General features: G+C 34.0%; 1 protein-coding gene across 2 annotated transcripts in view; it reads left to right on the forward strand.

Moving 5' to 3' along the window:
• Window positions 1–26,249, forward strand: part of LOC126887291 (A disintegrin and metalloproteinase with thrombospondin motifs 2-like) — a 168,748-nt gene extending 142,499 nt beyond the window's left edge. The window contains exons 12-16 of one of the 2 annotated variants that reach the window (XM_050654700.1): window positions 4,242–4,374; window positions 13,856–14,031; window positions 16,643–16,908; window positions 17,604–17,853; window positions 25,899–26,249. In XM_050654700.1, coding sequence (XP_050510657.1) covers window positions 4,242–4,374; window positions 13,856–14,031; window positions 16,643–16,908; window positions 17,604–17,853; window positions 25,899–26,207 — 1,134 coding nt within the window. In that variant the 3' untranslated portion in view covers window positions 26,208–26,249. Of the gene's footprint in view, window positions 1–4,241; window positions 4,375–13,855; window positions 14,113–16,642; window positions 16,909–17,603; window positions 17,854–25,898 lie in introns of both variants that reach the window. The other variant, XM_050654699.1, reaches the window with a different exon arrangement.
• Window positions 26,250–26,690: the final 441 nt, after the last annotated feature.

Genomic DNA, 26,690 nt, shown 5'->3' on the forward strand with positions numbered 1-26,690 from the left:
AAAAAATTTTTTGAACACACTGTATAAATAATTATGTTAATGTTTATATTACTGAATAGAGAATTGAATTACCTTTCAAATGAGCTATCACTTGACCCCTATTCTCATTTAAAAAAATCATCGATGACGTCATCACGCCCAGATGGGTGACGTCACTAGTATGACATGTATGCCAAAAAGTCGTAATTTAAAAATAAAAATTGACCTGTTTCGGGAATTTTTACGTCGTCCATTCTCGAGAAAATGAATTTATTCCAACCTTTACGTGGTCACTGTATACCATTCCTCTAAAACATTGAATTTTACTAGGTGGCTCTAATCAAATGATCACCCACTGTATATGCTCTCTCGTATGTTACTTCAATTCAACAATAAAACTAGTCCGTTAAATGTCCGGCTTTTATTGAAAGTAGTAGCGTCTTGAGCACATGTGTGTATCAGCAGAATAGTTAGGCCTGATGCATTACAAGTAACATTACATACAGTCGGAAAAATGAAAGAATACCCATGAACGAACATATAAAACACGCTGTATTTTCCTGTCACCGTGTCACAAAGAAAATTGTCCAGTGCAAGTACATGTAACAATACTTATTACATGTACTTGCGCTGGCCAATTTTTTGTGTGACACGGTGACAGGAAAATACAGTGTGTTTTATATGTTCGTTCATGGGTATTCTTTCATTTTTCCTACTGTACATGGTTTACAGGGCTTCCCCCTTTTTAAAGTATTACATACATGTGTTAGGCTACCCAATATGCAGTTGAGTCGCTGAATCTTTACCCGTGCGTCTTCATTTAAAGCATACGAAATAAGTCGATGGTAAGTCGGAAATTGAAATTTACTAAACGCAACAGCAAGTGACAGTAAGTGACTTGCTGTTTCGTTTAGTAAATTTAAATTTCCGACTTATCATCGACTTATTTCGTATGTTTTAAATGATGGCGCACGGGTAAAGATTCAGGGACTCAACTGTAATTATGTAATAATTTCGTCACCTATTGCGTCGTTTGTACCTTTTATAATTAGCACCCTACGTGGCGCTGTACCTTTATAATATATTATTTTTAAACGCTTTTCTTTACTTCAATAGTTCGCATCAAATCTTTAGACGTTAATTTGACTGACTTTTCTTCAATGCAAATGAATGAAAATTTGCAGACATATGCATTCGCGGGAACAATACACGAATAGTCCATAAATTTTTTTATGTTTATTAATTGTTTAAATAAAAAAACGATTTTAATGGAAAATGCTTAAATTCTCTTGTTTTTTACAATGTAGAAACTTGAATCTTTTATGAATTGTAGCAAATGATATGAACTATACATAATTTTACTTCTTACGTTAATAGTTTACGTTATGCTTCATAAATAAACAATAAAGTTTCAAATTTTGAATGTTGATACAGGTATTTGTTTATATATAAATCGGCGTTTATTCGTGACAAATTTCAATACGATACGAAACAAAACTTCAACCAAAACTCGAATTCAAAAAATTCGTGTTTTACCGTAGTCTTATAAAAACCACCGGTAGAGACGTTTTGTGCTACAATTAACATTAGAATTCGTTTTGTCGTATTATAGGCCAGGAACCGAAGCTTTTCACCTCCAAATTTTACAGAATGGATTGATTTCCTTGAAAATTTGATAATAAATAGCGGATAGTACAAGGATCAAAATCTATATGATTCCGAAAGGCGCTTTTATCATGGGGGTGGGTGCCACCCCATCTCAGGGGTGGAAATTTTTTATTATATTTTGACCGCAAGAGTTGATAAAAACGTTCATTATAAGCAAAAAATGTTACATACGTTTTTTTGATAAAATTAATAGTTTTCGATTTATTCGCTATCGAAAGTGTTATGTTTTGTATAGAAAAAATCAAATGTTTTTTGGTATACTCATTTACTATTCACTTAATTTTTGCTGTAGAAACATTTTTTTCTACCAAGTTCTTGGGAATTAAATAATCTACAATTTTATATTAAAACATTTTTTCGTATCTCTGATGTTAATCTTTCTATTCTGAAGAAAATGGCCTTTTTTACCAAACTAGAAAAATTCTTATTCGCTTTTAACTCCAGTTTTTTTTTAAATTAATCATTCTAAGCCAGTCAAACTTCTAGAATCTATTAATAATACACAAATAAATAAGAATGAATAAGGGCAATGACTAAAAACACCGCTAACTCACATCATTATGCTTCCAATTTGATTTCCCCTTTTTTTTTTCAAAAATATATATTGATTTTTTAACCGTAACTTTTTTGGTTTTTACATTAGAAAGTTTGGTAAAAAATAAATTTGTAGGTTTTTATAAGATCTATAAGTCTGTTAATATTAAATCATTTTAACATCCTCAGTCGCAAAAAGAGGTGACTTTGAAAGTGTTGGGAAAGGTGGTTTTTCCATGTTATTACAAGTTGTAATTGTCAATAGCTCACGAAATTTTTGCCGTACAGCTACAATTTCCTATTGAAACATTTTTTCGTATCTCTGATCCTAATTTTGCTATTCTAAAGAAAATGCCATTCTTTTCCAAATTATAAAAATTCGTTATTCGCTTTTAACTCCATTTTTTTAAAACTAATCCTTCTAAGCCGGTCAAACTTCTAGGACCTATTAATAATATATAAATAAAAACGATCAAATAAGGATAATGACTAATTTTAATTAGGGTGGTGATTAGGGGGATGCTTGCGATTACTTTTTCGCTTAAAAAAATGAGGACTGACATTCTTTTCATTATAAGTCACTTAATTTTTGAGCTAGTGACTCTTTTTTATTTCTGGAGATAGATATTTTTAAGTACATTAAATTAGTTTGAACAAGTTGTCCTCGCAAAATGCATAGTTTTCCCGTCTTTTGACTTTGAAACTACAATATTCAGCATTTCACGAAGAAGAGCCAACATATAATAAAGTATAGCTCGATCTCATTGGTCTTAAAGAAAATTTAAAAAATCGGTTTGGTTTATTGTTTCAAAAGGTACATTTTTGTTAGTAAAGTTGTTTTGATAAAACGAAAACTTTTGGAGTTATTAGCAGAAAACTTATTAAAAACATTGATTTTTTCGATATAAAACTAACACTTTTGATAGCGAATAAATCGAGAACTATCAATTTTATCAAAAAAATGTATAGAACATTATTAAAATGTAATAAAAATTTCCACCCCCGAGATGGGGCGGCAACTACCCCCATGGTAAAAGCGCCTTTCGGCATGATATAGATTTTGATCCTTGGACTATCCACTACTTATTCTCAAATTTTCAAGCAAATCTATCCATTCTGTAAAAATTGCGAGGTTTTGTCCTATTTTAAGCTTTATTACTTGGACTATTAATTAATTAAACGCTTTTCTTTAGTTCAATCGTTTGGGTCAAATCTTTGGACGTTAATTTGACTGCCTTTTATTCAATGCCAATAACTAAAAATTTGCAGACATATTAATTCGCAGGAACAATACACAAATAGTCAATAAATTTTTATTTGTTTATTAATTGTTTAAATAGAAAAACGATTTTAACAGAAAATGCTTAAATTCTCTTGTTTTTTATAATGAAGAAACTTGAAACTTTTACAGATTGTAGCTAATTATATGAACTACACAGAATTTCACTTTTTACGTTAATTGTTTACGTTATGCTTCATTAATAAACAATAAAGTTTCAAATTTTTTGCCGATTCCGACTACTTTTCATGTTTGTACATCATATGTTTTATACATATTTTAATAAACATGACGATATATTTTAATGTTTGAAAAGTGTAAGACTAAAAAGTAAGAAATAAAAAAATGAAAAAATGTAACACATTTGTTAAAGAAAATCGTGGTGCTAAAACCGTTTATTCGATGAAGACGAGCCACGTTTTTCTTTGACGAATGTGTTAGATTTTTTCAATTTTTTTATTTTTTGCTTTTTGGTTGATTTTTTTATAATATGTTTTTTTTTGTACATCAAAATTTTAAAAAGTACATCATTTAATTTTAGTCACTCTTAACTAAAGAAAAGCGTTTCTTAAAAATATTTTTTTCAATTTTTTTTTTATTAATCGGGTATGTTTGTAAGTGAATTCAAATCACAACACACGTCATTTTTATTACACATACTACTCTAATTAGGTTTTTTCGATAGTCCATATAACACTTAAATAGTTTTCGTACACCTCTGCATGAGCCTCCAACCGACCCTAATATTAACCGTCCTCAGGCTAAGCGGAATTGATTTCAGGGAGTGTGCCACGTAGTGGGCTGCGACGGAATCCTCCATTCTCCTCTACGAAGGGACAGATGTGGAGTCTGCGGTGGAGACAATTCCGAATGTAGCGAGGTCAGGAGGATTTATAGGAGACGATTAAAAAAGGGTAAATATCCGTTTCGGTAACTTATTTAAATTACAGAAGGGTGCGAGTGGCGAGAAATGTATTTAGGATAATGGAGATCAAGAAAAGCTTAAGCGGTAAATGGAATTGATAATTCACAGACAGTTTGGAATGATCGTAGATAAAAGCCTTAATAGTATAGTTGATCCAAAAGATGGCATAACCCAGACATCCAAAGTGAAAGTTATCCTTCAACACCAAACTGTTTTACATGTTCCACACAATGTCCAGAAAAAAGTCACACCATTTTGAGCGTCGTGTTTGGGGGAGAGGGGAGAGAAATCGGTAAACTCGTAGTTTTTTAAGTTTTTCGCCAATATTTCTAAAACTATGCGGTTTAGCATAAACAACTCTCTATATAAAATTGTTCTACATTAAATTTGAAATAAAAAAGGCCCTATGCATAATCTTTCTAAAATGAATGGTTCCAAAGTTACGGAGGTAGTATAGTATAACTGATCCAAAAAAAGGCCTAACCCAAACATCCAAAGTAAAAGTTTTCCTCCAACACCAAAATGTTCTAGATGGTCCACATATTGTTCAGTAAAAAGTTACACCATTTTGAGCGTCCGGTTTTGGAGGAAGATGGGAGGAAAGCCGGTAAATTAGTAGTTTTTTTATATTTTTCGTCAATATTTCTAAAACTATGCTTTAGCGTAAACAATGTTATATACAAGAATGTTCTACATGAAATTTAAAACAAAAAATGTTCTATACATAACACTGGGGAACACATTTTTTGTTGAGTTAGATCTGACACTTGTTTTTCACTAATTTTTGGCGTCTGAATCTGAGAATGACCTCAGATTTTCTCTATCACGTCAACTTTTTAAACTACAGGATATCCTCAAAAATCATGCATATAAAGGAACGTAAAATAAAAATCAGTTTACAAATCATTTAATTTAAGTTAAATCGAGTTCATACAAATAAAATTGTTTAATAATGAACATTACTGACAAATTAAGAAAAAAATTTGCGTTTATGGCTTTTTCTGGAGTGTTCAGTTTGTGCACATTCGCGCTTGATGCTCCAAAAATAGTCAGCCATCATATGTACATCCCATCTACCTTGGTACCGTGCTTTCATGATGCAACAGAACCAAATAAATTTCCATTATGGAGGAGAACACATTTCAGGCTCCACTTTGAGCTATCTATAAACAGTCTCGAGTCAGATGCGTTATACATAGTTTGAAATTCCCAATTCTTTCATTAAACCACTTACATTATGGCCAAACACAAATCCACCTTCACTTTGAAAATATTGCAGAAATGCCCTTTCTCGTGTTCGAAAATAGGATACCTTGGCACTTTTTTCAAGCAAGTTTTTCTCATCGAGTCGTGATGCTAAGAGCTCTGAAGCTTTTTTGGATAGTCCCAAATCTCGCACCAAATCATTTAGCTCTTGTTGTTCGAATCCCTTACGTGCGGAGTCGTCTTAAATTTCGAAATCTTCATCGTTGGAGTAGCTTTCAACTGCACCATATCCGTATTCCTCTTCTTCCAAAGAGGGAAATTCATTGAAAACTGGCACGGGGTTTTCGGCTGAATATGGCACTGGGCGTGTAGCTGACAGTAAACTAGGATACTTCTATTTTACATTTGTTTGTCTTGTTTATATCCTGATGTTTTCACTATACAAAAGTAACAATAACTTGAATGATCTTTGGGCTCACGCCAAATCATAGGTATACCAAATGGAAGTTTAGCACGTTCTCCCTTGGTCCACATCCGTAAACCCGGAAATGCACTTTATGAGGTGCCCATACTTTATCTTGATCACCAAGTTTCACTTTAAAATAGGCTAAATATGCTTGTCTGACAAATGTACTAATGTTTGTCCTTTGACTGGGAATGGTAAAACTGCCACATATATAACAAAACGAATCGGGGCTGTTTTCGCACTTACGACGTATAGGAGCAGAGGTAACCATGAGGAAACGTTTCAGTTCAAACACACTAAGCAGTTCTATACACTTCAGTAACAAAATACTAAATACTGCTAACCGAAACACAACGTTTCACCACAATATAACAGACATAACTGAATTTAACAGGCAAGTCTAGAAAAATTGCAGTTATCAGAGCGTCATTACTCCCACCAGGCGCCCCACCCCCATAGAAAAAGAACGTGACGTGATAGAAGAAAACTAAAAACAGTTTTGAAATCAGCATGCCTAATTCTATAGAAAACAGCTAAGAAATCTAACTCAACAGAAATTAAGTTTCAAATTGTTCCCCAGTGTAATTGTTATAAAATCAACGGTTCCAGAGTTACGGACGGTGATAAGTCGAGGTTTTCGATACTTTTTATATTTTTTGGGCAATATTTATGATATAACTGTACCAAAAACCCAGACATCCAAAGTAAAAGTTATCCTCCAACACCAAATTGTTCTAGGTATATGGTCCACGTAATGTTCAGAAAAAAGTCACACCATTTTGAGCGTCGGGTTTGGGGGGGAGAGGGGGGAGAAATCGGTAAATATAAAAAGTATCGAAAACCTCCACTTTTCACCCTCCGTAACTCTGGAACCGTTGATTTTATAACAATTATGTATAGAACCTTTTTTGTTTTAAATTTTATGTAGAACATTTTTCTATAAAACATTCCTTACGCAAAAGCATAGTTTTAGAAATATTGACGAAAAACTTAAAAAAACTGCTAATTTACTTGTGTGACTTTTTTCTGAACATTATGTGGACCATATAGAACAATTTGGTGTTGGAGGATAACTTTCACTTTGGATGTCTGGGTTTGGGTCTAACTATACCATACTATAAGAGGAAAGGAACATTTTGACGCCTTTCAAAATTTTCAATGTATTTTAAAGGTAATCATTTTTTTCGAATCGTGAGCAAACTATTAAGTATTTTCAAAAAAATTTAAACGCAGAATGAAAGATTACTTTATTACCGAGGGCCGAAAGTCCCTATAGTCCTGTCGCCAGGGGGGGTATAACGGCCTTCTTAATTCAGATGGACTTACCCAAGTTTTTTTTATGTATTTTGACCCGTAGAACACGAATTTTTTGGGTAACAGTTGATCCGGATGTCGATAAGGTTGTTATAAACAAAGAAGTTGAGGAATTACATAACAGCGATTTCTCGCAAAACAAAACATTTTTTTGTATTTTTTGGGTCACTCTAACCAAAAAATGTTCCTACAAGTTTTTTCGTAGGATGCATAGTTTTCGGAATAAACGCGGTTGAACTTTTAAAAAATCGAAAAATTGCAATTTTTCAACCCGAATAACGTTTGAATAAAAAATAAAATAGCAATTCTTCTTACCGCCTTTAAAAGTTTAAGTCAAATTATATCTGTTTTGAATATTTGCATTGCTAAAAATTTATTTTTTGATTGTTAAAAAAAGCTATGAACACATAGTGTTTCCCGTGCCTAATACATTCGTTTTAATGCATGCTACTTAGAAATAGCCCCGCTTGCACTTTTACCTCCTCTACGGACTCGTTCGATTTTAAATGAGAAATCATTGAAACATCACTCAAGCACTAGGTATTTATAGCTTTGTTTTAACAATAAAATACTACATTTTTAGCAATATAAATAATTAAAACCGATATAATTTGACTTGAACTTTCAAATGCGGTAAGCAGAATTGCTATTTTATTTTTTAATCAAAAGTTTTTCGGGTTCAAAAATTCCAATTTTTCGATTTTTTGAAAGTTTAACCGCGTTTATCTCGAAAACTATGCATCCTACGAAAAAATTTGTAGGAACATTTTTTGGTTAGAATGGCCCAAAAAATACAAAAAAATGTTTTGTTTTGCGAGAAATCGCTGTTATGTGATTCCTCAACTTCTTGGTTTATAACAATCTTATCGACATCCGGATCAACTGTTACCCAAAAAATTCGTGTTCTACAGGTCAAAATACATAAAAAAACTTGGGTAAGTCCATCTGAATACAGGAGGCCGTTGTACCCCCCCTGGCGACAGGACTACTATATGAAAGATTACTTTATTACCGAGGACCGAAAGTCCCTTAGAATGAATAAAAAGTTTATTTTGAATATTTGAAATATTTGTGCTATTTGAAATTAAAAATCAAACTAAATTTTCTCTTAGTTTTTCACCCCTGTAACTTATTAAAATAAACATTATAGAAGTTTTCAGGGACTTTCGGCCCTCGGTAATAACGTAATCTTTCATTCTGCGTTTAAATTTTTCAAAAATACTTATTAGTTTTCTCAGGATTCGAAAAAAATGAATCCCATTTAAATAGCATTAAAGCCCAAAGTTCGTGCCCATCCCCTTAATTTGGATTTTTTTATTGCAGTTTACGAGGCCTACTATTTACTTTTTATTCTTCTTCTTCTGCTTCTTTTCATTATAGGCCTTGAGCCTTGGTAAAAAAAATTGCGGAACAAGTAAAAACGCAACCAAAAAATGAAAGACACAAATTACAGAGAATGAAATTTAAAGAAGTAGTCAATATAAAAAAAATAAAAACTGGGGTAAGTTCGGAGAAAAATTTGTAGAAAACAGTAAAAAAGTGTGGAAAGAACACTGAAAAACCTTCTAGACATCAAAGAAATAAAACTACAACAAATAAAGACCAAAAACAGACCAATATTATCTAATTGATGACAAGGATATAATGGAAAGCTAGAGTGAACATTTCGAACAACTGTTAAACGGAGAGCAAGGAAAAGCAAAGAAAAATGAAAACAGCGTATTTCTGCGAAACAGAAGAAAACCTGGAGTAAACAGATGTATATAATCTATGAAGGAAGAAGAACTAAAGAAAGCAATAGGGAAGATAAAGACTGGAAAAGCTCCTAGGAGCGTCAAAGTTAGTTCAAAGATATTGAAATATATGGGATTAAAATCAAAGAAAATATTATTATACATTTTTAGTTAATCCCTCCTCGGTAAAGTGAACTGTATTATTTTTATTTGATTTATATGGAAATTAGAGATACACCTATTTTATAATAATTATCATATATAGTGGAGTCACTGAAGGTTTTCATCTCCGATGTCGTTGAACCTTCATAGATTTTCATGAAAATTGGTGAGTAGTTAGAAGGTACTTCAAGAAACAAAGGTGACATAATGCCAACTTGCGCTTTTACCCTGAGGGTGAATGCCGCCCCTTCTCGGGAGTGAAATTTTTTTTATTAAAAATAATACCAGAAATCGATAGAGGGACAACTTCTAAGCAAAATTTGTTATATAAAGTTATTAACATGAATCAATACTTTTTGAGTTATTAAATATCAAAGATTTTATTTTTTCTTAAAAAAAATGCATGTTTTCAAGCTGTTTTTCACGTATTACTCAAAAACTATAAGCTTTTTTTAAAAAGTTATTATTACCAACATTAAAGATAATAAAAAATGGAATACACTCCCTTCTTAAAGAACTAAACTAATGTTATTTTAAAGTGAGTTACGGGTATTTGAATGTATATTTTTTTCGACAAGTACTCAAATCTAAGTATTCAAGCTTACATAACGGGAAAACGATGCATTTCATAGAATATACTTGTTAGCACTTCTCAACGTACTTCGAAATATCTATCAAATGAGCTCCAGTAGAAGTTAATGGCATCAAAATTAAGCAAGTTATGATGAAAGTAAGAGAACCCTTTCGATTTTTTTAGGAAAAAGTGAAAAATAAAACATACGCCATTTCCACAAAAATTAAAATTTGTAGTAATCCTCACAAGAATTTCTTTAGGTTAACATAGTTAATGATTTCAACAATTTTGACCGCTTTAGAATGCATATTTTTGAAGAAAAAAAGATATAATTTAAAAAAATCAGAATTTTTAAAATAAAGTACTTTTCATTTTTTTTAAATAACTCCAAAAATACTCAATATACGTAAAAAATGATATATAACTAAATTGTAGTTTTTTCTGTTCCAAATACTTTACTCGTTTTACTATTTCCGTAGAGTAAAAAATAACCGAGATAGAAACGTTTAAAATTTCAAGTTTGCAGCGAGAACCACGTAACCGGGGCGATTTAACCTTTTATTTTTAAAAAAGTGAGAGGTTTAAAAGACTAACTTTCACGTTTTTTAATAGCTCTTGGAATCAACTTTCAATTAGTTTTTAGATGAACCTATCTGAATTTATTATATTATATTTAGATGAAATATCTTAAAGGTTTACGGAGTTATTTACAAAAAAAAATAATATTTTTGGAAAAATTTTTAAAAGATAAATTTTGTAAAATTTTTGGTGCATACATTTGAATGCTATCAACTTGTTCGAGGACTTATTTGATAGATATTTCTAAGAACTTTGACAAATGTTTAATAAGTTTATGTTAAAAAATGCATCATTTTCCCGGTATTTAAGCTTGAATACTTAGATTTGGGTACTCGACGAAAGAAATATACATTCAATTACCCATAACTCACTTTTAATTAACATTGAAAGGTTTTTCTAGTAAGGAGTTTATTTGATTTTTTATTAGCCTCAATTTTGATAATAATAACCTTTTGTAAAAACTTATAGTTTTTGACTTATTTATGAAAAATCGGTTAAAAACATACATTTTTCTCACGAAAAATTAAAATCTTGGATCTTTAATAACTCAAAAAGTTTTGATTTATTTTAATAACTTTATATAACAAATTGTGCTTGTAATTTGTCCCTCTATCGAATTGTGGGGTTATTTTTAATAAAATAAATTTCACCCCCGAGGAGGGGTGGCATCCACCCCAGGGTAAAAGCGCAGGTTAACACCATGACACCTTTGTTCCTTGAGATATCCTCTAATCACTCACCAATTTTCATGCAAATCTATGGAGGTTCAACCAGGGACGTAACTAGGTTATTCAGCACCCGGGGCAAACACCTATTTTGGCGCCCCCCCACCAATTGGACTGAAACTAATTCCTTATAACTCCTCTTAAAATGTGTGGTGTGTCCATCGTCACGCTACATTAATACTATCTTGATTTTAAAATACTCAACCTCAAGTTGAAAGTATATAGGCCTAATTATATTTGGTAAATAACAGAATACGTATTTTCAAAAACAAATAGTTTATTTCAAAACAACGTCATTTATACTAAAACCTTAAGATAGTAAATTATGTACAAGTAGATCAAGTATTAGATAAAATTATAAAAAATTTAACTGAAATATTGATTTAAACATTTAATTGTCCTTAGAATTTAACTTTTCGGGCTTTTCTTGCAGCAAATGTACTGACAATCTCACTGAAGCATAGTTTTGAGGCTACCTGGTGCTCAATGGAAATAATCCCTAGGTTTGTCAGCCTCTGTTGCCCTGTCAAATTCCGTAAATAATTTTTTATTATTTTAAGTTTGCTAAAACTTCTTTCATTCGAAGCCACTGAAACCGGAATTGTCGAGAAGATTCGTAAGGCAGTCATTATGTTTGGATATACATATACATCCTCCATTTTGTTCACACACAAAAATTTCAGAAGATCAATCGAATTGGCTGTTTGGATATTTGGTACCAAATCCAAACCATGGTATTTGAAACTTTCCACTTCGGTTGCCAATTCGTCTTTGGCCAAGCCTTCTTTATATGTGGAGGCTAATTCGATTGCTTTAGCCTTTAGGTCATCCCCACTCATTGTTCCAAAGCTAGCTCCTTTGAGAAAACCAAACAAATGATTTACATTTTGAATAGAGTTGAATCTTTCTCTAAGTTCACAAAGAATGCGATCGACGATTTCTAATAGCTGCTGTTGAAATTTTTTCTCTTCTGAGAATTCAGGTGCTTCATCTTCGGCATTCTCATCAAACATGCGCTTTTTTCTTCTCTTTCGAACTACTTTGAAATGAGGATCAAGGCCAAGATTTGTTGCCATTTCTTTGGCTTCTTTCATTGCAGCGTTTGAATAGTTTGCCCTTTCCGAGTCTAGTTCAGAGATCAATCGACTGATGTGTTTGGCCGATCTATCTATGGTGATATTCTCCACTTGTAGGAGTTTGTTCACAATGTCAATGCGGGTCAATTGCTTGTACCAAAAACAGGAGAGAACTATATAAACTCAAACTGCTTGACATTTTTCAAAAGATTAGTTGCTTCAGTTTTTGTTTCATCTGAGGTAGTTAGGATGGTTCTGAGGTCATTTAAAGCATTTATAATTTTACCTAGATGCTTGTATATAACTTGTACAGCTTCCCTCTTAGTCGACCATCTGGTGTTACTTTGTAGTTTTAGAGAAAGAGGGACATGTTTTAATAAAACCTCCCATCTATTGGTGGAGGAAGCAAAAAAATTGTACAAGCAGTTAAGAGTTCCAAAGTATGACTGTACCTCCCCTGACATACTAGCAGCATTTGCACCTCCTAAATTTAAAGAATTAGCCGCGCAAGGCACAAAATAAGCCAGGTTGTTTTCGGCAAGAATCCTAGATTGGACGCCTTTGTATTTGCCAGCCATATTCGAACCTTTGCCATAGCACTGGCCCCGGCAGTTCTTCAAATCTAAGCCATCTTTTTTGATTTTCTCTGAAATTTCTTGCGAAAGACCCAATCCAGTTTTTTCACTAACTGTTACAAAATCAATAAAACTCTCCACTACCTCCGGACCCTGTTCGGTGATTTTCACATAACGAAGGACTTGAGACATTTGCTCCAAATGACTTACGTTGGAAGTACTTACAGTCAAACATAATTGAAAAGTATTTTGAAGCCTTGATGTCACAAAATATGTGTTCTCTAACTTTTCCTGCAATAATGTCTAAAATTTCATTCTGGATGAGCGGCGAAAAGTAACTGACTTGGCCTTTTTTATGGCGAAGAATGTGCTCTTTCAGAGGTGCATGGTAATGAGATACTAGTTCAATAGTGTTCAAAAAGCTACCGCATCTAGGGTCACTGAAATCCAGGTTTTCATGGGAGCCTCGTAATGGCTCGTTCTGACGCCGCGCCGTCCGAGTGACTCATTCCACAGATAACACAGTGTGCATGCCCATACTCGTTCCGTACAAGTTTATCCGGACCGTAAACATGATTCGTAAATAGTCAGAGAGCATTCATCATTTCACTTTGAATTTTCTTAGACTTAAATCAAATAAAAATAATAAATATAATGATTTTCTTTTGCAACACACCTCACATTAAAAATATTTTCAACAATTTTTATTAGAAAAATCTGTGGCCGTGTTGGCGCCCCCAACAACTTGAGCCCGGGGCACATGCCCCGCGTGCCCCCCCTTAGTTACGTCCCTGGGTTCAACGAAATCGGAGGTAATAGCTCATATCCACCTTCAGTGACTGCACTAATAATGAATCTGATAGCTTCAATAACTGCGAAGTCGAAGCTGGAGTTTTCTAAAAACTTATATTTTTCAATAATTTATACAGTTTTCCGACGTGTATACTGTAATTGAATACGTGTTCTTGAAAAAGACGCGTCACTGAGCCTGTGTCTTTTTTTTAATAAATAAAGAAGAGCTCGACATAAGCCACGGTAATAAAAGTGTATTGTGTTTTAGAATCCAGCAGAATATCAGTTTTGCCAGAAAGAGGCCGGAATGTGAAAATAGAACTGAACATAACGAAATACCACTCAGATAATCCAGTGATGGCCTTAATTCTCAAAAACAGAAAAAAGAAAAGTTATTCAGTAGTCGTTCCCGATGCTGTCGTACGCTACAGAATTTTTGAAGGGGTAAGGTTTCATTATAAAAGGGTGAACAATAGGTATTCAGTTTGGACGCAAGGACCTCTTCGTGTTGAAATGGTTGTTTTGGTAAGTTTCGTGAGATGTTCTATAAGTTCTAAATTGATCACGTAATACTTTTGTGTGTCAAGATTCAAGTGTGGTTTCTGAGAATGGAAGAACAGCACTACAGGTCATAGATGTCCTTGCCTTAGATAGTCTTGACTAGAGTCTTCCACTTTTTCTGGTCCTTCACTTGTTCCTCTCCAGTTCCTTGTTTCTATTTCTTCTATATCTGCCCAGATTGCATTAAACCACTCCCTTCGTGGTCTCTATCTCTTCTTTTCTTTCCTTGTTCTCCCGACTGCAAATCTCTCTCAGTCTCTCAGGGTGTTTATTTTCGTTGGCATTCGTAAAACAAGTCCCAACCAACTAACTCTGTGATTTTCTGCGCCATTTCCCGTTAGCTTCCACTATACCACCAAAAACTTTTCTCAAGGTTTTTTCTCTCCTCAAAATCTCTAGCCTTTTTCTTTTTTCTGGTTCATTGTCAAAGTTTCACATGCATACATGCATACAACACCTCTGGTATCACTATTATTTGATGAGTTCATATCTCGGCTGCCTTGGACACGTTTTTTGCCTTCATCATCATCATCACACAGCCAACTTTGTCCACTGTCGGACATGGGCCTCCTCAAGATGTGTCCACCCTTCTCTGTCCTGCTCAGCTGCAATCCAATTTGTCGCTATTCTTTTAATGTCGTCGGTCCATCTGGTAGGTGGTATCTTCCAAATCTCTAACTTTTTCCTTTTTTCTGATTCATTATCCAAGTTTTACATGCACTCAACACCTCTGGTCTCACTATTATTTCATAAGTTCGAATTTTGTCTGCCTTGGACACGGACACGTTTTTTGCCTTCAACAGTGCATAATGATTATACTGCTTTGTTACCTTTCAACAACCGTTTATCCATTTATCTCTCTTCACCTCGTTTATTTGTAACTGTTACTCCAAGATACTCAAAATTCTGTTACCTTCTTAAATTCATATTCTCTCTCATTCACCTTTATAGTGACCTAGTTATTTTCTTCTGCATTTTCCCTTCGCATTTTCATATATTTTTTGTTTTCTTGATTTATAGTCAGGCCATATTCTCTAGCTTCTTCTTCAAACTTTGTGAGCATAGGCATCTAACTTTTCCTCAGCTGCTATGTTGACTTTATATGTGAACTACAGTTTATTGGTTTTTGGTCTGCTTGTGTTGATTCTTCTGTGTCCTATTGCCTCTGCGGCACTACTATGCTATGTATTTCTGTTATAAAATTCCGGGATTTAGTTTCTTCCATTTGTCTTTGGTGAAGAATTTAAGTGTTCTCGTTTCCGAGGATTTTATATTAAATTTTATTATATAGTTCGGTTCTCTTCTTCTCGTGAATTTAAAAGCTATAATTCTAGCTTTGCATAAGACCAAGCTATCACACAACTTTGCGTATGTTGTGTGATAGCATTTGCTAATGTTCTTGGTCAAGTATATGGCCACATACTAGCCAGGAATATATTTTGTATAATCACATCATTTAATCTTCGCTTGTCCACTGCTGCACATAGATCTTCTTCATAATTTTCCATCTGTTTCGATATTATGCCTCTTGCATCCAATTCCTATGGTAATGTCTTAGATCGTCAGTCCATTGTGTTGATTGACGACCTCTGTTCCAGAAGGCATCATCTATTGGTCTCCATTCCATTATTCGATTTGTCCTTCTGTTATCTGTAAAATTTAATAAAAAATTTTGGTCTTGGTAAAAGGTATATTATTTTAAAAAGCCCTATAGGGCTACAAACATCGAACAGAACGTTTTCGCTCTAAAAAGAGCATCATCAGTGTTGCAAGAACATGGTGAGCCAACCAAAAAATACGAAGGTCAAAGCCTTTCAAAAATGGACTAAAAGTCACATCAAAATGCTAACATAGCAAATTCCAAAGGATGGATATAATCCCTAAGGATATGGCCCTAGGATAACATATGACTCCCACACGTTGTAAGTGGGTCAAAGGTAACAAATTAGGTCATTATGTTACAAGAGCTGACAGGCAACTAACTTGTTGCCTGTTGCCTGTAACAGGTTAGTTGCCTGTCAGCTCTTGTAACATAATGACCTAATTTGTTACCTTTGACCCACTTACAACGTGTGGGAGTCATATGTTATCCTAGGGCCATATCCTTAGGGATTATATCCATCCTTTGGAATTTGCTATGTTAGCATTTTGATGTGACTTTTAGTCCATTTTTGAAAGGCTTTGACCTTCGTATTTTTTGGTTGGCTCACCATGTTCTTGCAACACTGATGATGCTCTTTTTAGAGCGAAAACGTTCTGTTCGATGTTTGTAGCCCTATAGGGCTTTTTAAAATAATATACCTTTTACCAAGACCAAAATTTTTTATTAAATTTTACTTGTAATTAATGGTATACAGCCAGCTACAGGAAATTCTTCCTAGTGGAACTTCTGTTATCTGTCCGTCGAGTCAAGTGACCTGAACATTTCCACCTTCAGTGTTGTAGAATATAAGTCATCAAAATAATATTGTATTATGTTATTTATGTTTTTCAGATGATGGTTACCAAATATGAACTTCGTTTAGGTATGAACATTTCTTATTCAACCGAGTATTCTATCCACAAGGACCAATTGCTGCCCTCATCTCGTTACGTTTGGGTTCTAGGGGGTTGGGGTCCTTGTTCAGCAAGCTGTGGTGGCGGTAGAAGACAAAGAACGGCAGCTTGCTTTGACAATAATATTAATAAAATTGTAAAGAGGACATTCTGTTCTCTTTGGCAAAGACCCAAGTTGGATTTTGAAAAGTGTAATACATTTAGGTAAGTGTATATTTTTTTAATTTCAAAGAGATTCTTTAACTGGATTTTTACTAAAATTATATAATCGTCATTCAATATTCGCTTGTCCACTGCTGAACGTACCTAGATCTTACTCATAATTTTCCATTTATTCCGATCTTGTGTCTTTTGCATCCAATTCCTATAGCAACGTTTTAGGTCGTCAGTCCAACGTGTTGGTGGACGACCTCTGGTTCGGTAGGTATAATATCTTGGTCTTCATTCCAGTATCTACGTTTACATCTGTTATCTTTCATTTGAGCCACATGACCTGCTCAGTTCCACTTCAGTGTTGCTATTTTCTCTACAGCATCAGCCACTCCCGATCTTCACCGTAGCTGGCGGTTTGGGATCATGTCTAGCAGTGAAATATCCAACATAACACGCTCTATCACCTTTTGAGCCACACATATTAGTGATTTATTATATTCAGTATATTTTTCATTTTTACATAAGATTTTTATTACCAATAGGTGATCGTTTGTTCCATAGCCTTTTCTAAAAACCGCCTTTTCTATGGAGTGATATAATTCCATTTTATTTTCTGTTATACAGATGACTTGAAAGTTATACAAAGAATAACATGTAATAACATAACTGAAGTTATACAAACGGTTATACATAGATAACTTCAGTTATACATAGAAACTAACAAATACCAAATCTTCACATTTCAGCTGCAGTTTCACCTGGATTCCAGGTCCTTGGGAACCTTGCACAACGTCATGCGGAACTCTTGGGGTGCAACACCGAGAAATTTACTGCTTATCACAATCGGTTCTTGCAGATTTACAAGGCAACGTAACTACTCCTTGGAGATATATGGCCAATCCAAACAGATGCGGTGGAGAAAACAAACCACAAATTCTGAGATCCTGTAACCGAAAACCATGCTTTTCCTATTGGACCTTCGGAAATTGGACACAGGTAAGTGTGACCACTAAGGTCTTTAGACCATAAATTGTGGCAATGAACTCATAAAACGTTAAGACAGATCAGACTAAATAGAGATTTTAAACTTCTCTGAACCTCGAGATCCTCGCAATTATTAACCTCTGGGTTAATATAAACAGATCATCAACCAGAATGTGTTTAGTGGTGTTTCAGTGGTGGATCTTCTACTTCAGCTTCTTCTGTAGTTGCAGTAGTATTCTTCAACTTCCTTTTCAAAGTCAGATGCTTCTTCTTGGTGGCAGTTCATGAAATACTGTCCTTCTAGGGTGGTTCTCAAGATTTAGACCATTTTCTTTGATGGTATATACCATGCCGTATGTAGAGGTGGTATTGGTTTCATGTCATTTCTTAAAACCTTCTGTAATTTCTACACACGACCCATGTTTCTGCTGCTTTCTTCTTGTTGCTTTACATGGTTGTCCCATTTCTTGCTGGCGTTTTTTTAGTCTGTTTACTCTGTTGTCTTATCTGCTTGGGCTCTTGTTTTTCTAGTTTTTTACTTTGTTCTATTCGTCTCCCTAATTAGTTTCCCTAACTTTCGGCTGATATATCCAAGACATACCACTGTTGCTGGTATGTTCCTTTTCGATAATGCTGTTTATGGCTTTTCTTATGATGTTTTCGAAGTCTAGGACTCGTGATTATGATTGGGATATTTCCGATTCCTTTGCTGTAATGTAGCCATTCCGCTTCAAAGAAATATTTAAATTTTTGGTAAAGTGAAATAAATGAAAAAATGTTTTTTCCCTTTTTATAAGTATCGTACTTTTCGTTTTGTATATCTTTCAAATAGTGGTTCCTGCATTTTTCTTCATGTTTACTTGCTTTTTTATTTATTCGAACCACCACACTGTCTGTTTCTTTGTTCTTCCTGTACCTACCATTTTAAAATGAAATAGTATTTCTCATGGTCCAAAAGTTTCTATCATTAGCACGATAAGAGAACACAAAATTTTACGAAAACCTCCAAAAAAATGAAGGAAGGATGAAAATTTGGGAATAGATAGTTGAAATTGTCTATTATTATAAAACAAAAAGTTTACAATTCTACATCCCCTCCATTTTACAAAAATTGGGAAATTCGGGGTGAAAAATATTTTCTCGGGAGTGAAAAAATATACGTTTAAAATAGGCCCGGAATTGGATAAAATGACTAATTCTAAGCAACTTTTGTTCTATAGAGTTTTTTCACTAAGTCAATACTTTTCGAGTTATTTGTGAGTGAATATGTTCATTTTTAACAAAAAAAAAACATGTTTTGTACGGTTTTCCGCAGATAACTCAAAAAGTAAGTATTCTAGCGAAAAAAATATTCTTAGTAAAAATATAGCTTATAAAAAATTGAAGAAAAAAAAACGGTGTATGCGTGAGGTCTTCAGACCCAGCAGAAGCAGAGTTGTAGCTAATGAAAAGTAGGTTCTTCTTCGTCAAATTGAAAATGGAATATTTCAATGTGAAATAACCAAAAAACGGAGCAATTTTCGGGGAAAATTGATTACAACTTTTTTAAAGTGTTTAAAAAAAGTTTATTTTTGTTTTTTAAAAAAACTTTTAACATTAAAAATAAGTGAGTTACGCTCAAAATATTGTTAATCCCTTTTATTTTTTGGTACAAAAATCGCGAAAATCACTCTCTAATTAGCTTCCCAAATAAAATTAATCGTTACCGCTTCACAAGTTATTTTGCTAATGTATTGTTTATATTATCTCTTTAAAGTTACATTGGTTTAAAGTGCTCATTTTTGAAAAAAATTGATTTTAAAATCAAACATTTTTTTTAATTTTGAAAAAAATGGAATTGTTCATAGAATTAACTTAAACATTATTAGTAATACCAAAAATCTTAAAGAGTAATAAAATGTACGTTTTGCTTTCCTGAATATTTTTACTTTTTTGTTTTCTTGTTAGACAAAAATTGGTTATGCTATGGCTGTTCAAAATTTGCCTAAACTCGTGATTAGTTACTCGTTCAAGCCATTTTAACTACAGCTTTTTCAAAAATAAGCACTTTGAACCGATGAAACTTACAGATCATATAAATAATACATAAGCAAAGTAACTTGTGAAGTGGTAATGATAAAATTTATTTGTTATGCTAATTAGGGGGTGATTTTCGCGATTTTTTCACCAAAAAATAAAAGGGACCAACAATATTTTGAGCGTAACTCTTCTTCTTTTTTATATAGGCAGTACTGCCTGTTTTTCTTCAACGGTGCCTTTCATTCTGCCCCTAAGTTGTCATTCCATCTTTTCCTTGGGCGTCCTATACTTCTCCTGCCTAACGGTGACTTGTCCCTGGCTATTCTTACTATCCTTGATTCAGACATCCTGCTTATGTGCTCATTCCACTCTTCTTTTCTGTTCTTTACCCAGGTATTTATATTGTCTACTCCACATATGCGTCTGATTTCCTCACTTCTTACCCTATTCTGTAGTCCTTTTCCAGCAATCCTTCTTAAGATCTTCATTTCGTTGGTTTCCAGATGTCTTCGTGTTTTGCTTGTATCTGGTCTTGTTTCGGCCGTGTAAGTCATAACTGGCCTAATAACTGACTTATATATTCGGGCCTTTGTTTCCAATCTTAAGTGTTTGTTTTTCCAAATTGTGTCGTTAAGGCATCCGGCCGTTCTACTGGCTTTAATTATTTGGTCTTTTACCTCTTCTTCGATATTGTTGTCGACTGATAGATTAATTCCCAGATATTTGAAAGTCATTACTTGTTGTATAATTTGATTGTCTAACTCCAATTTGCATCTTATTGGTTCTTTGGCAATTACTAAGCTTTTTGTTTTTTGGACTGATATTTTCATATTCATTTATTTTGCGTTAATGTTGAACTCCTGCAATAATCTTTGTAGGTCGTCTTCGCACTCTGCTACTAACTCGGTGTCATCAGCGTAACAGAGTATTTTTATCTCTCTGAGCGTATCTGAGCGTAACTCACTTACTTTTAATGTTACAAGTTCTTTTAAAAAACAAAAATAAACCTTTTTTTAAACACTTTAAAAAAGTTGAAATGAATTTTCCTCGAAAAGTACTTCGTTTTTTGGTTATTTCACATTGAAATATTCGATTTGGAATTTAATGAAGAAGAACCTACTTTTCATTAGCTACAACTCTGCTTCTACTGTATCTACAGACCTCAAGCATACACTTTTTTTTCAGTTTTTTATAAGCTATATTTTTGCTAAGAATATTTTTTTCGCTGAAATACTTACTTTTTGAGTTATCTCCGAAAAACTGTTCAAAAGCATGTTTTTTTCTGTTAAAAATAAACATATTCACTTGCAAATAACTCGAAAAGTATTGACTTAGGGAAAAAACTCTATAGAACAAAAGTTGCTTAGAATTGGTCATTTTATCCAATTCCGGACTTATTTTGAATGTATATTTTTCACCTTCGAGAGGGGGGTATTCCCCCCCACTTTTGTAAAATGGAGGGGATGTAGAATTTTAAACTTTTTGATATATAATAATAGACAATTTAAGTTACCTATTCAAAAATTTTCATCCTTCCTTTATTTTTTTTGGGGTCAGATTGTTCTTTGATCGGGCTACATCGTAATACTTACTAATAAATAATGTCTCAATGCAATGGACTAATTTTCTACAATAGAATAATTTCTATCAATGCATTATTTCATATTTTGTGGTAGAATAACACTTGCGTATTAAAATTATCTTCTGTCGTCTCTGTTATAATATCTATTAGTAATATTTAATCCATCAATTCACATTAAATTCTGCAACAGAATGCCCGTCAACTACAGAAATACTCGACACATTCGTTGAATAAATACATTCAAAATGTAAATGATAATACCACAAGGTCCGGGAAAATAACAATCAAAGGGAGATGGAATTATCCAATCATCACCGATAATTACTTGGTAGATTGGTGCTATTGCTCAACTATGCGGAATATGGACGGATCGCAAGGCATCCAATTTCAATTTTAGTTAACCTAATTCTAATAATCATTTAATAATTAGATGGTTGTTAAACATATGTTCGCTTGAAGCAATGATGCTGATATACAGGGTATACCTGTATAGTTGGGACAGATTTATAATTTTATACTTAGATTTTTTCTTCTTCTTCTCTAGGTGCCATCTCCGCTTCGAAGGTTGGTAATCATCAGATCGCGGCTCTAAATAGTTCATAGTTACTAGATCCAAATCATTCCCTAAGGTTCTTCAGCCATGAGTCTCCTTCCTATATATGGATCTTTCTCCCTGGATTTTCCCTTGCATAATAACCTGGAGTATTAGATATTTATCTCCCATCATCACTTGTCCCATATATCTCAGTTTTCTTCTCCTGTACTTCTCTTTCCTTATGCATCCATCTCATTACCTCTACATTGGTTATTCTTTCTACTCCTGAGATCTTCAGTACTCTTCAATACATCCACATCTAGAATGCTTTTAGTCTCTTCACGTCAATTTTTTTCGGTATCCACGCTTTCACTCCGTACCTCATAGCATATAAATAGCATATAGCACCTCAGCATTCGTATTTTTAACTGAAAGTTTAAATCCCGACAGCAGAGAAGCCTCTTTATTCTTGTAAATGTGCTTCTGGCCTGTTCGATTCTGATTCGTATTTCTTGAGAGCTGTCATTGTTTTTATTAATGGTTGTACCTAGGTATTTGAATTATCTTACTCTTTCAATAGGCTGATTCTATTCAAATATCTCACGAAGGCCCTGAGTTGTCTTTGTTATTATCATATCGCCTTACTTATGTTGAGCAATAGTCCATATTCTTCACGTATCTCAGGTTATTCATGAGCAAGTCATTAATTCTAAGGCCTACGTTTTGTTCATCCATTGCATTAGATAATATATCTCCCGAGTATATATAAAATAATATTGGTGAAAGTATACACCCTTGTCGAACACCTCTTTGTATTTCTATTTCTTTTGATGTTATGGTTACTTTTTGGTCATAGTATAGGTTTGAAATTTTTCTTATACAGAGTGGCCCAAAACTCTGGAAACGGCCAATTATCTCCTAAATTGCTAGTCATAATTGTACAAAATTTGAGGTACACCTATTTTGGGATACGAAAATTCCATATTTGATATTTGCAATGTTGTCAGATTTGCCGTTTCTCTTATATTATTAGTAATTTTGGTTTTTCAAATTCATTACCCTGTATATTCAGTCATTATTGGAATCTTATATTCGACACAAGTTCAACCATATGTAACACTTATGATTTGATGTAGTCTGGAAGGTCTTAAATACATAAAACAGAAGTCTGGCAACGCCTAATTGTCTCAATAAATTTTTTAATAGCAACTACTTTCAACTACATTAAAACGTATCTAACAATTGATAGATTACAACATTTTTTAACATAATGGTTACTTTATCAAGTGTTCAAAATGTGCTACATTTGTAAGTTGACAGTACCCTAACCGATGGTAGAATGCGTCTACCACATTTCTCCATGATTGTCTAGAAATTATTCGAAATTCATCGATAATTCGTTGACTTAGCTCTGCAAGACTTGCTGGTTTAGTTTTGTAAACTGAATATTTCAAGTATCCCCAATAAAAATAATCTTTAGGATTAAAATTAGGTAAACGTGGAGGACATTCAATTCTACCTCGTCTACCAATCCATCGTCCGGGAAATATCTCATCTAAATAACGCCGAACATTTACACCAAAATGAGTTGGAGCTCCATCTTGCTGAAACCATATCTGATTAAAATTGGCCCCAAACAAGTTTCTCAGTGTAGGTACAATTTCATTTCTAAGTAACATTTCGTAACTATCTGACGTTAAATTTCCTTCGATAAAAAGTGGCCCAATTAACTGAGTACCTACTATACCTGACCATGCATTTATTTTTTGTGGTCTTTGAGTATGGTCTTCACGCATCCAGTGTGGATTTACGTCACTCCAGTACCTTAGATTGTGCCGATTTACACTTCCACACAGTGTAATGATTGCTTCATCGGAAAAACATATTCTGTTAACGAAATTTTCTTCATTTTCAATTTTATCCATTATTACCTCAGTAATCTGTAATCTACGATCGAAGTCATCTTCAATTAATTCTTGCAATAAGTTAATTTTGTATGGTTTAAATTTATTCTTACGTAATACACGTAAAGCAGGCCACGCAATGAATCGGCATAGAACGATCGGCTCGGCTAATAGCAATCGGCAGATTTTGCTATACATGGAAATAAATGAGCCACCGCGCACCGCCTAAGAACGTTCGACTGTCGATTCCTCAGTTACGATAAGCATCATGTCTAGGTCTCCATTCATAAATTTTCTTGGTCCATCTTCTATCTTGGAATCTGGTAACGTGTCTCGCCCAGTTCCATTTCAGCGTTGTAATTCTTTTACCTTCGTCCGTAACACCAGTTTTTATCTAACAATTTGAATCGAAACTCTGTCTCTGAGGGATGTATTTAACATTGACCTCTCCACTGCTCTCTGTGTACCTGATATCTTGATTACTTTTGACTTGATATCTTGATATCTTTGACTAACACAATATGTCATACTGATCAAAGACCTTTCTCTTCAAGCACATGGGTATCTCTGATCTAAAGACTTCCCTCAGTTTTTCGTAATATACCCGTTAGTTTAGTCATATCTGTGGTCAATTTTAATAGAAATGGACGCACCAATTCACCTGGTGACACTTATTAAAAATCAGTACCAGTCTAATATAGCGACAGTACGACTAGTTCAGAAGTTCTCAAACCAATTCAAGACCGAGAGAGGTGTTAGACAAGGATGCGTGTTATCACCTGACTTATTTAACATTTATGGTGAACATGTCATGAGGATGGTTTTAGAAGAATGGGCTGGTGGAGTAACAGTAGCTGGTAGAAAAATCTCCAATTTAAAATTTGCTGATGACACTACACTTATAGCAGCAAATGAGCAAGAAATATTTGATCTTCTGCGAAGAGTTGAGTACGAAAGCAATAAAGTTGGTCTGAAGATCAATAAAGCTTAGATAAAAATAATGGTGGTCGACAGAATTGACACTATTCAACTGACTAACATATTACAGGAATACCAGATAGTAAACACCTTTGTGTATCTCGGGTTTAGTATAACTAATGATGGTAACTGTGAAGCAGAAGTTCGGAGAAGTATTGGTATGGCAAAAAATGCGATGAGTCGCCTAACTAAACTTTGAAAAGGCAGATCTCTCTTAAAATATCAAGATGAGACTGGTGAATACCCTTGTATTCTCAATATTTCTATACGGAGCAGAGACTTGGGACTCTTCGCGCATGCGAGCGCCAAAAAATTGATACCTTTGAGATGTGGTGCTGGAGAAGAATGCTGCGCATACCTTGGACAGCTCATAGGACAAACGTTTCCATTCTAAACCAACTCAATATTAAAAAAAGGCTGTCCACAATATGTCTGCAACGAATTCTGCAATTCTTTGGTCACGTGGTTCGCAGAGATGACGACAGTTTGGAGAGACTAATTGTTTCTGGAAACGTTCCGGGGAGAAGATCAAGATAACGATCACCAACTAGATGGTCTGACCAAATAAAGCATTCAGCTGGAAACTCATTCTGCGAAGCTCTTAGAGCAGCTGAAGATAGAGACCAATGGAGAAACATTGTTAGGAATATTGGAAGAAATCACGATCCTCAGTAATGGGAAAAAGACAGGAGAGAGAGTTAGTCATATTCCCTTTTTCCACTCTGTTGTTTGATAGTACACACTTTTTTAATTTGCGTGCCATCAGTTGAAATGTTTTGGCCAGTACAAAGTTCATGTACCTATTGTGTTTTGGAAAAGTTAAGGCCAACCCGTCTACAAGAGCTCTAAAAGTTGGCATGTATGATCTGCCTCGTCTGCAATAAATACTATGTCTTCTACAAACCTCAAGTTCACAAACTCCCCATTTATTTTGACTTCAATATTTTCCCAATTATATTTCTGTAATAAACCGGTGAATAGTTTCAAGACCATTTCAAAAAAGGTATTTACAAAAGGTAAAACATCTGTTATGTTTCAGTGTTCTTCAACATGTGGTCCAGGCTTCCAAACGAGATCATCCCACTGTCTTCCACCCGAGGACGAAACTTTCTTCACCTGCGGAGACTCACCAACGCCACAACGAAGATCTTGTTTTGGCTATCATACCCGATTCACAAATCCTTTGTGTAGAGGGAGAAGAAGGCAAAAATGCACCAAGGACGAGTCCGAATATTGTTCTTTCGCCTTGCTAAGCAGATATTGTAAGATTGGAGGATATAAGAGAATTTGTTGTAAATCGTGTGCAGAGTTTTCTTCTAACCAATTTTTACTTACGCATTCAATGTAATCGTTTATAATAATAGTAAATATTAAATGAGTTTCAAAAGTATGTGTTTATGTTATTGAAACTAACCAAGATCTATTACTCGTTCAGTGGTCTCCGCTTTAGTCGAGATGAAGACTTCCTTTAGCTTCTTCCAGTTTTACTTGTTCTGGAATCTACTAGTTTCTCACTGCTATTATTACATTAAAAATTGATTCCATCGGCTGATAGTGGTGATCAACTAGGGCTATATATGGCAGGCAAATACTTAGAGGAATGTTGACAAGCTACACAAAGAAAAAATCAAGCATATACAAGGCTCCAAGGACGAAGAACGAGACAAGTAGAAGAAGGGTATAGGGAGCTGAGACGAGACAACAAACGAATACTGAAGAGAAAGACGAAGGAGCACATAGAAAACCAAGTTAAATAAGAGAAGTATAACACGCAAATAGAAACACGAATATTCTACAAGAAGGTTAACCAGAAGAGAAGAGAATTGAAACC

The sequence above is a fragment of the Diabrotica virgifera genome, chromosome 6, assembly GCF_917563875.1.
Source record: "Diabrotica virgifera virgifera chromosome 6, PGI_DIABVI_V3a".
Taxonomy (NCBI): Eukaryota; Metazoa; Arthropoda; class Insecta; order Coleoptera; family Chrysomelidae; genus Diabrotica; species Diabrotica virgifera.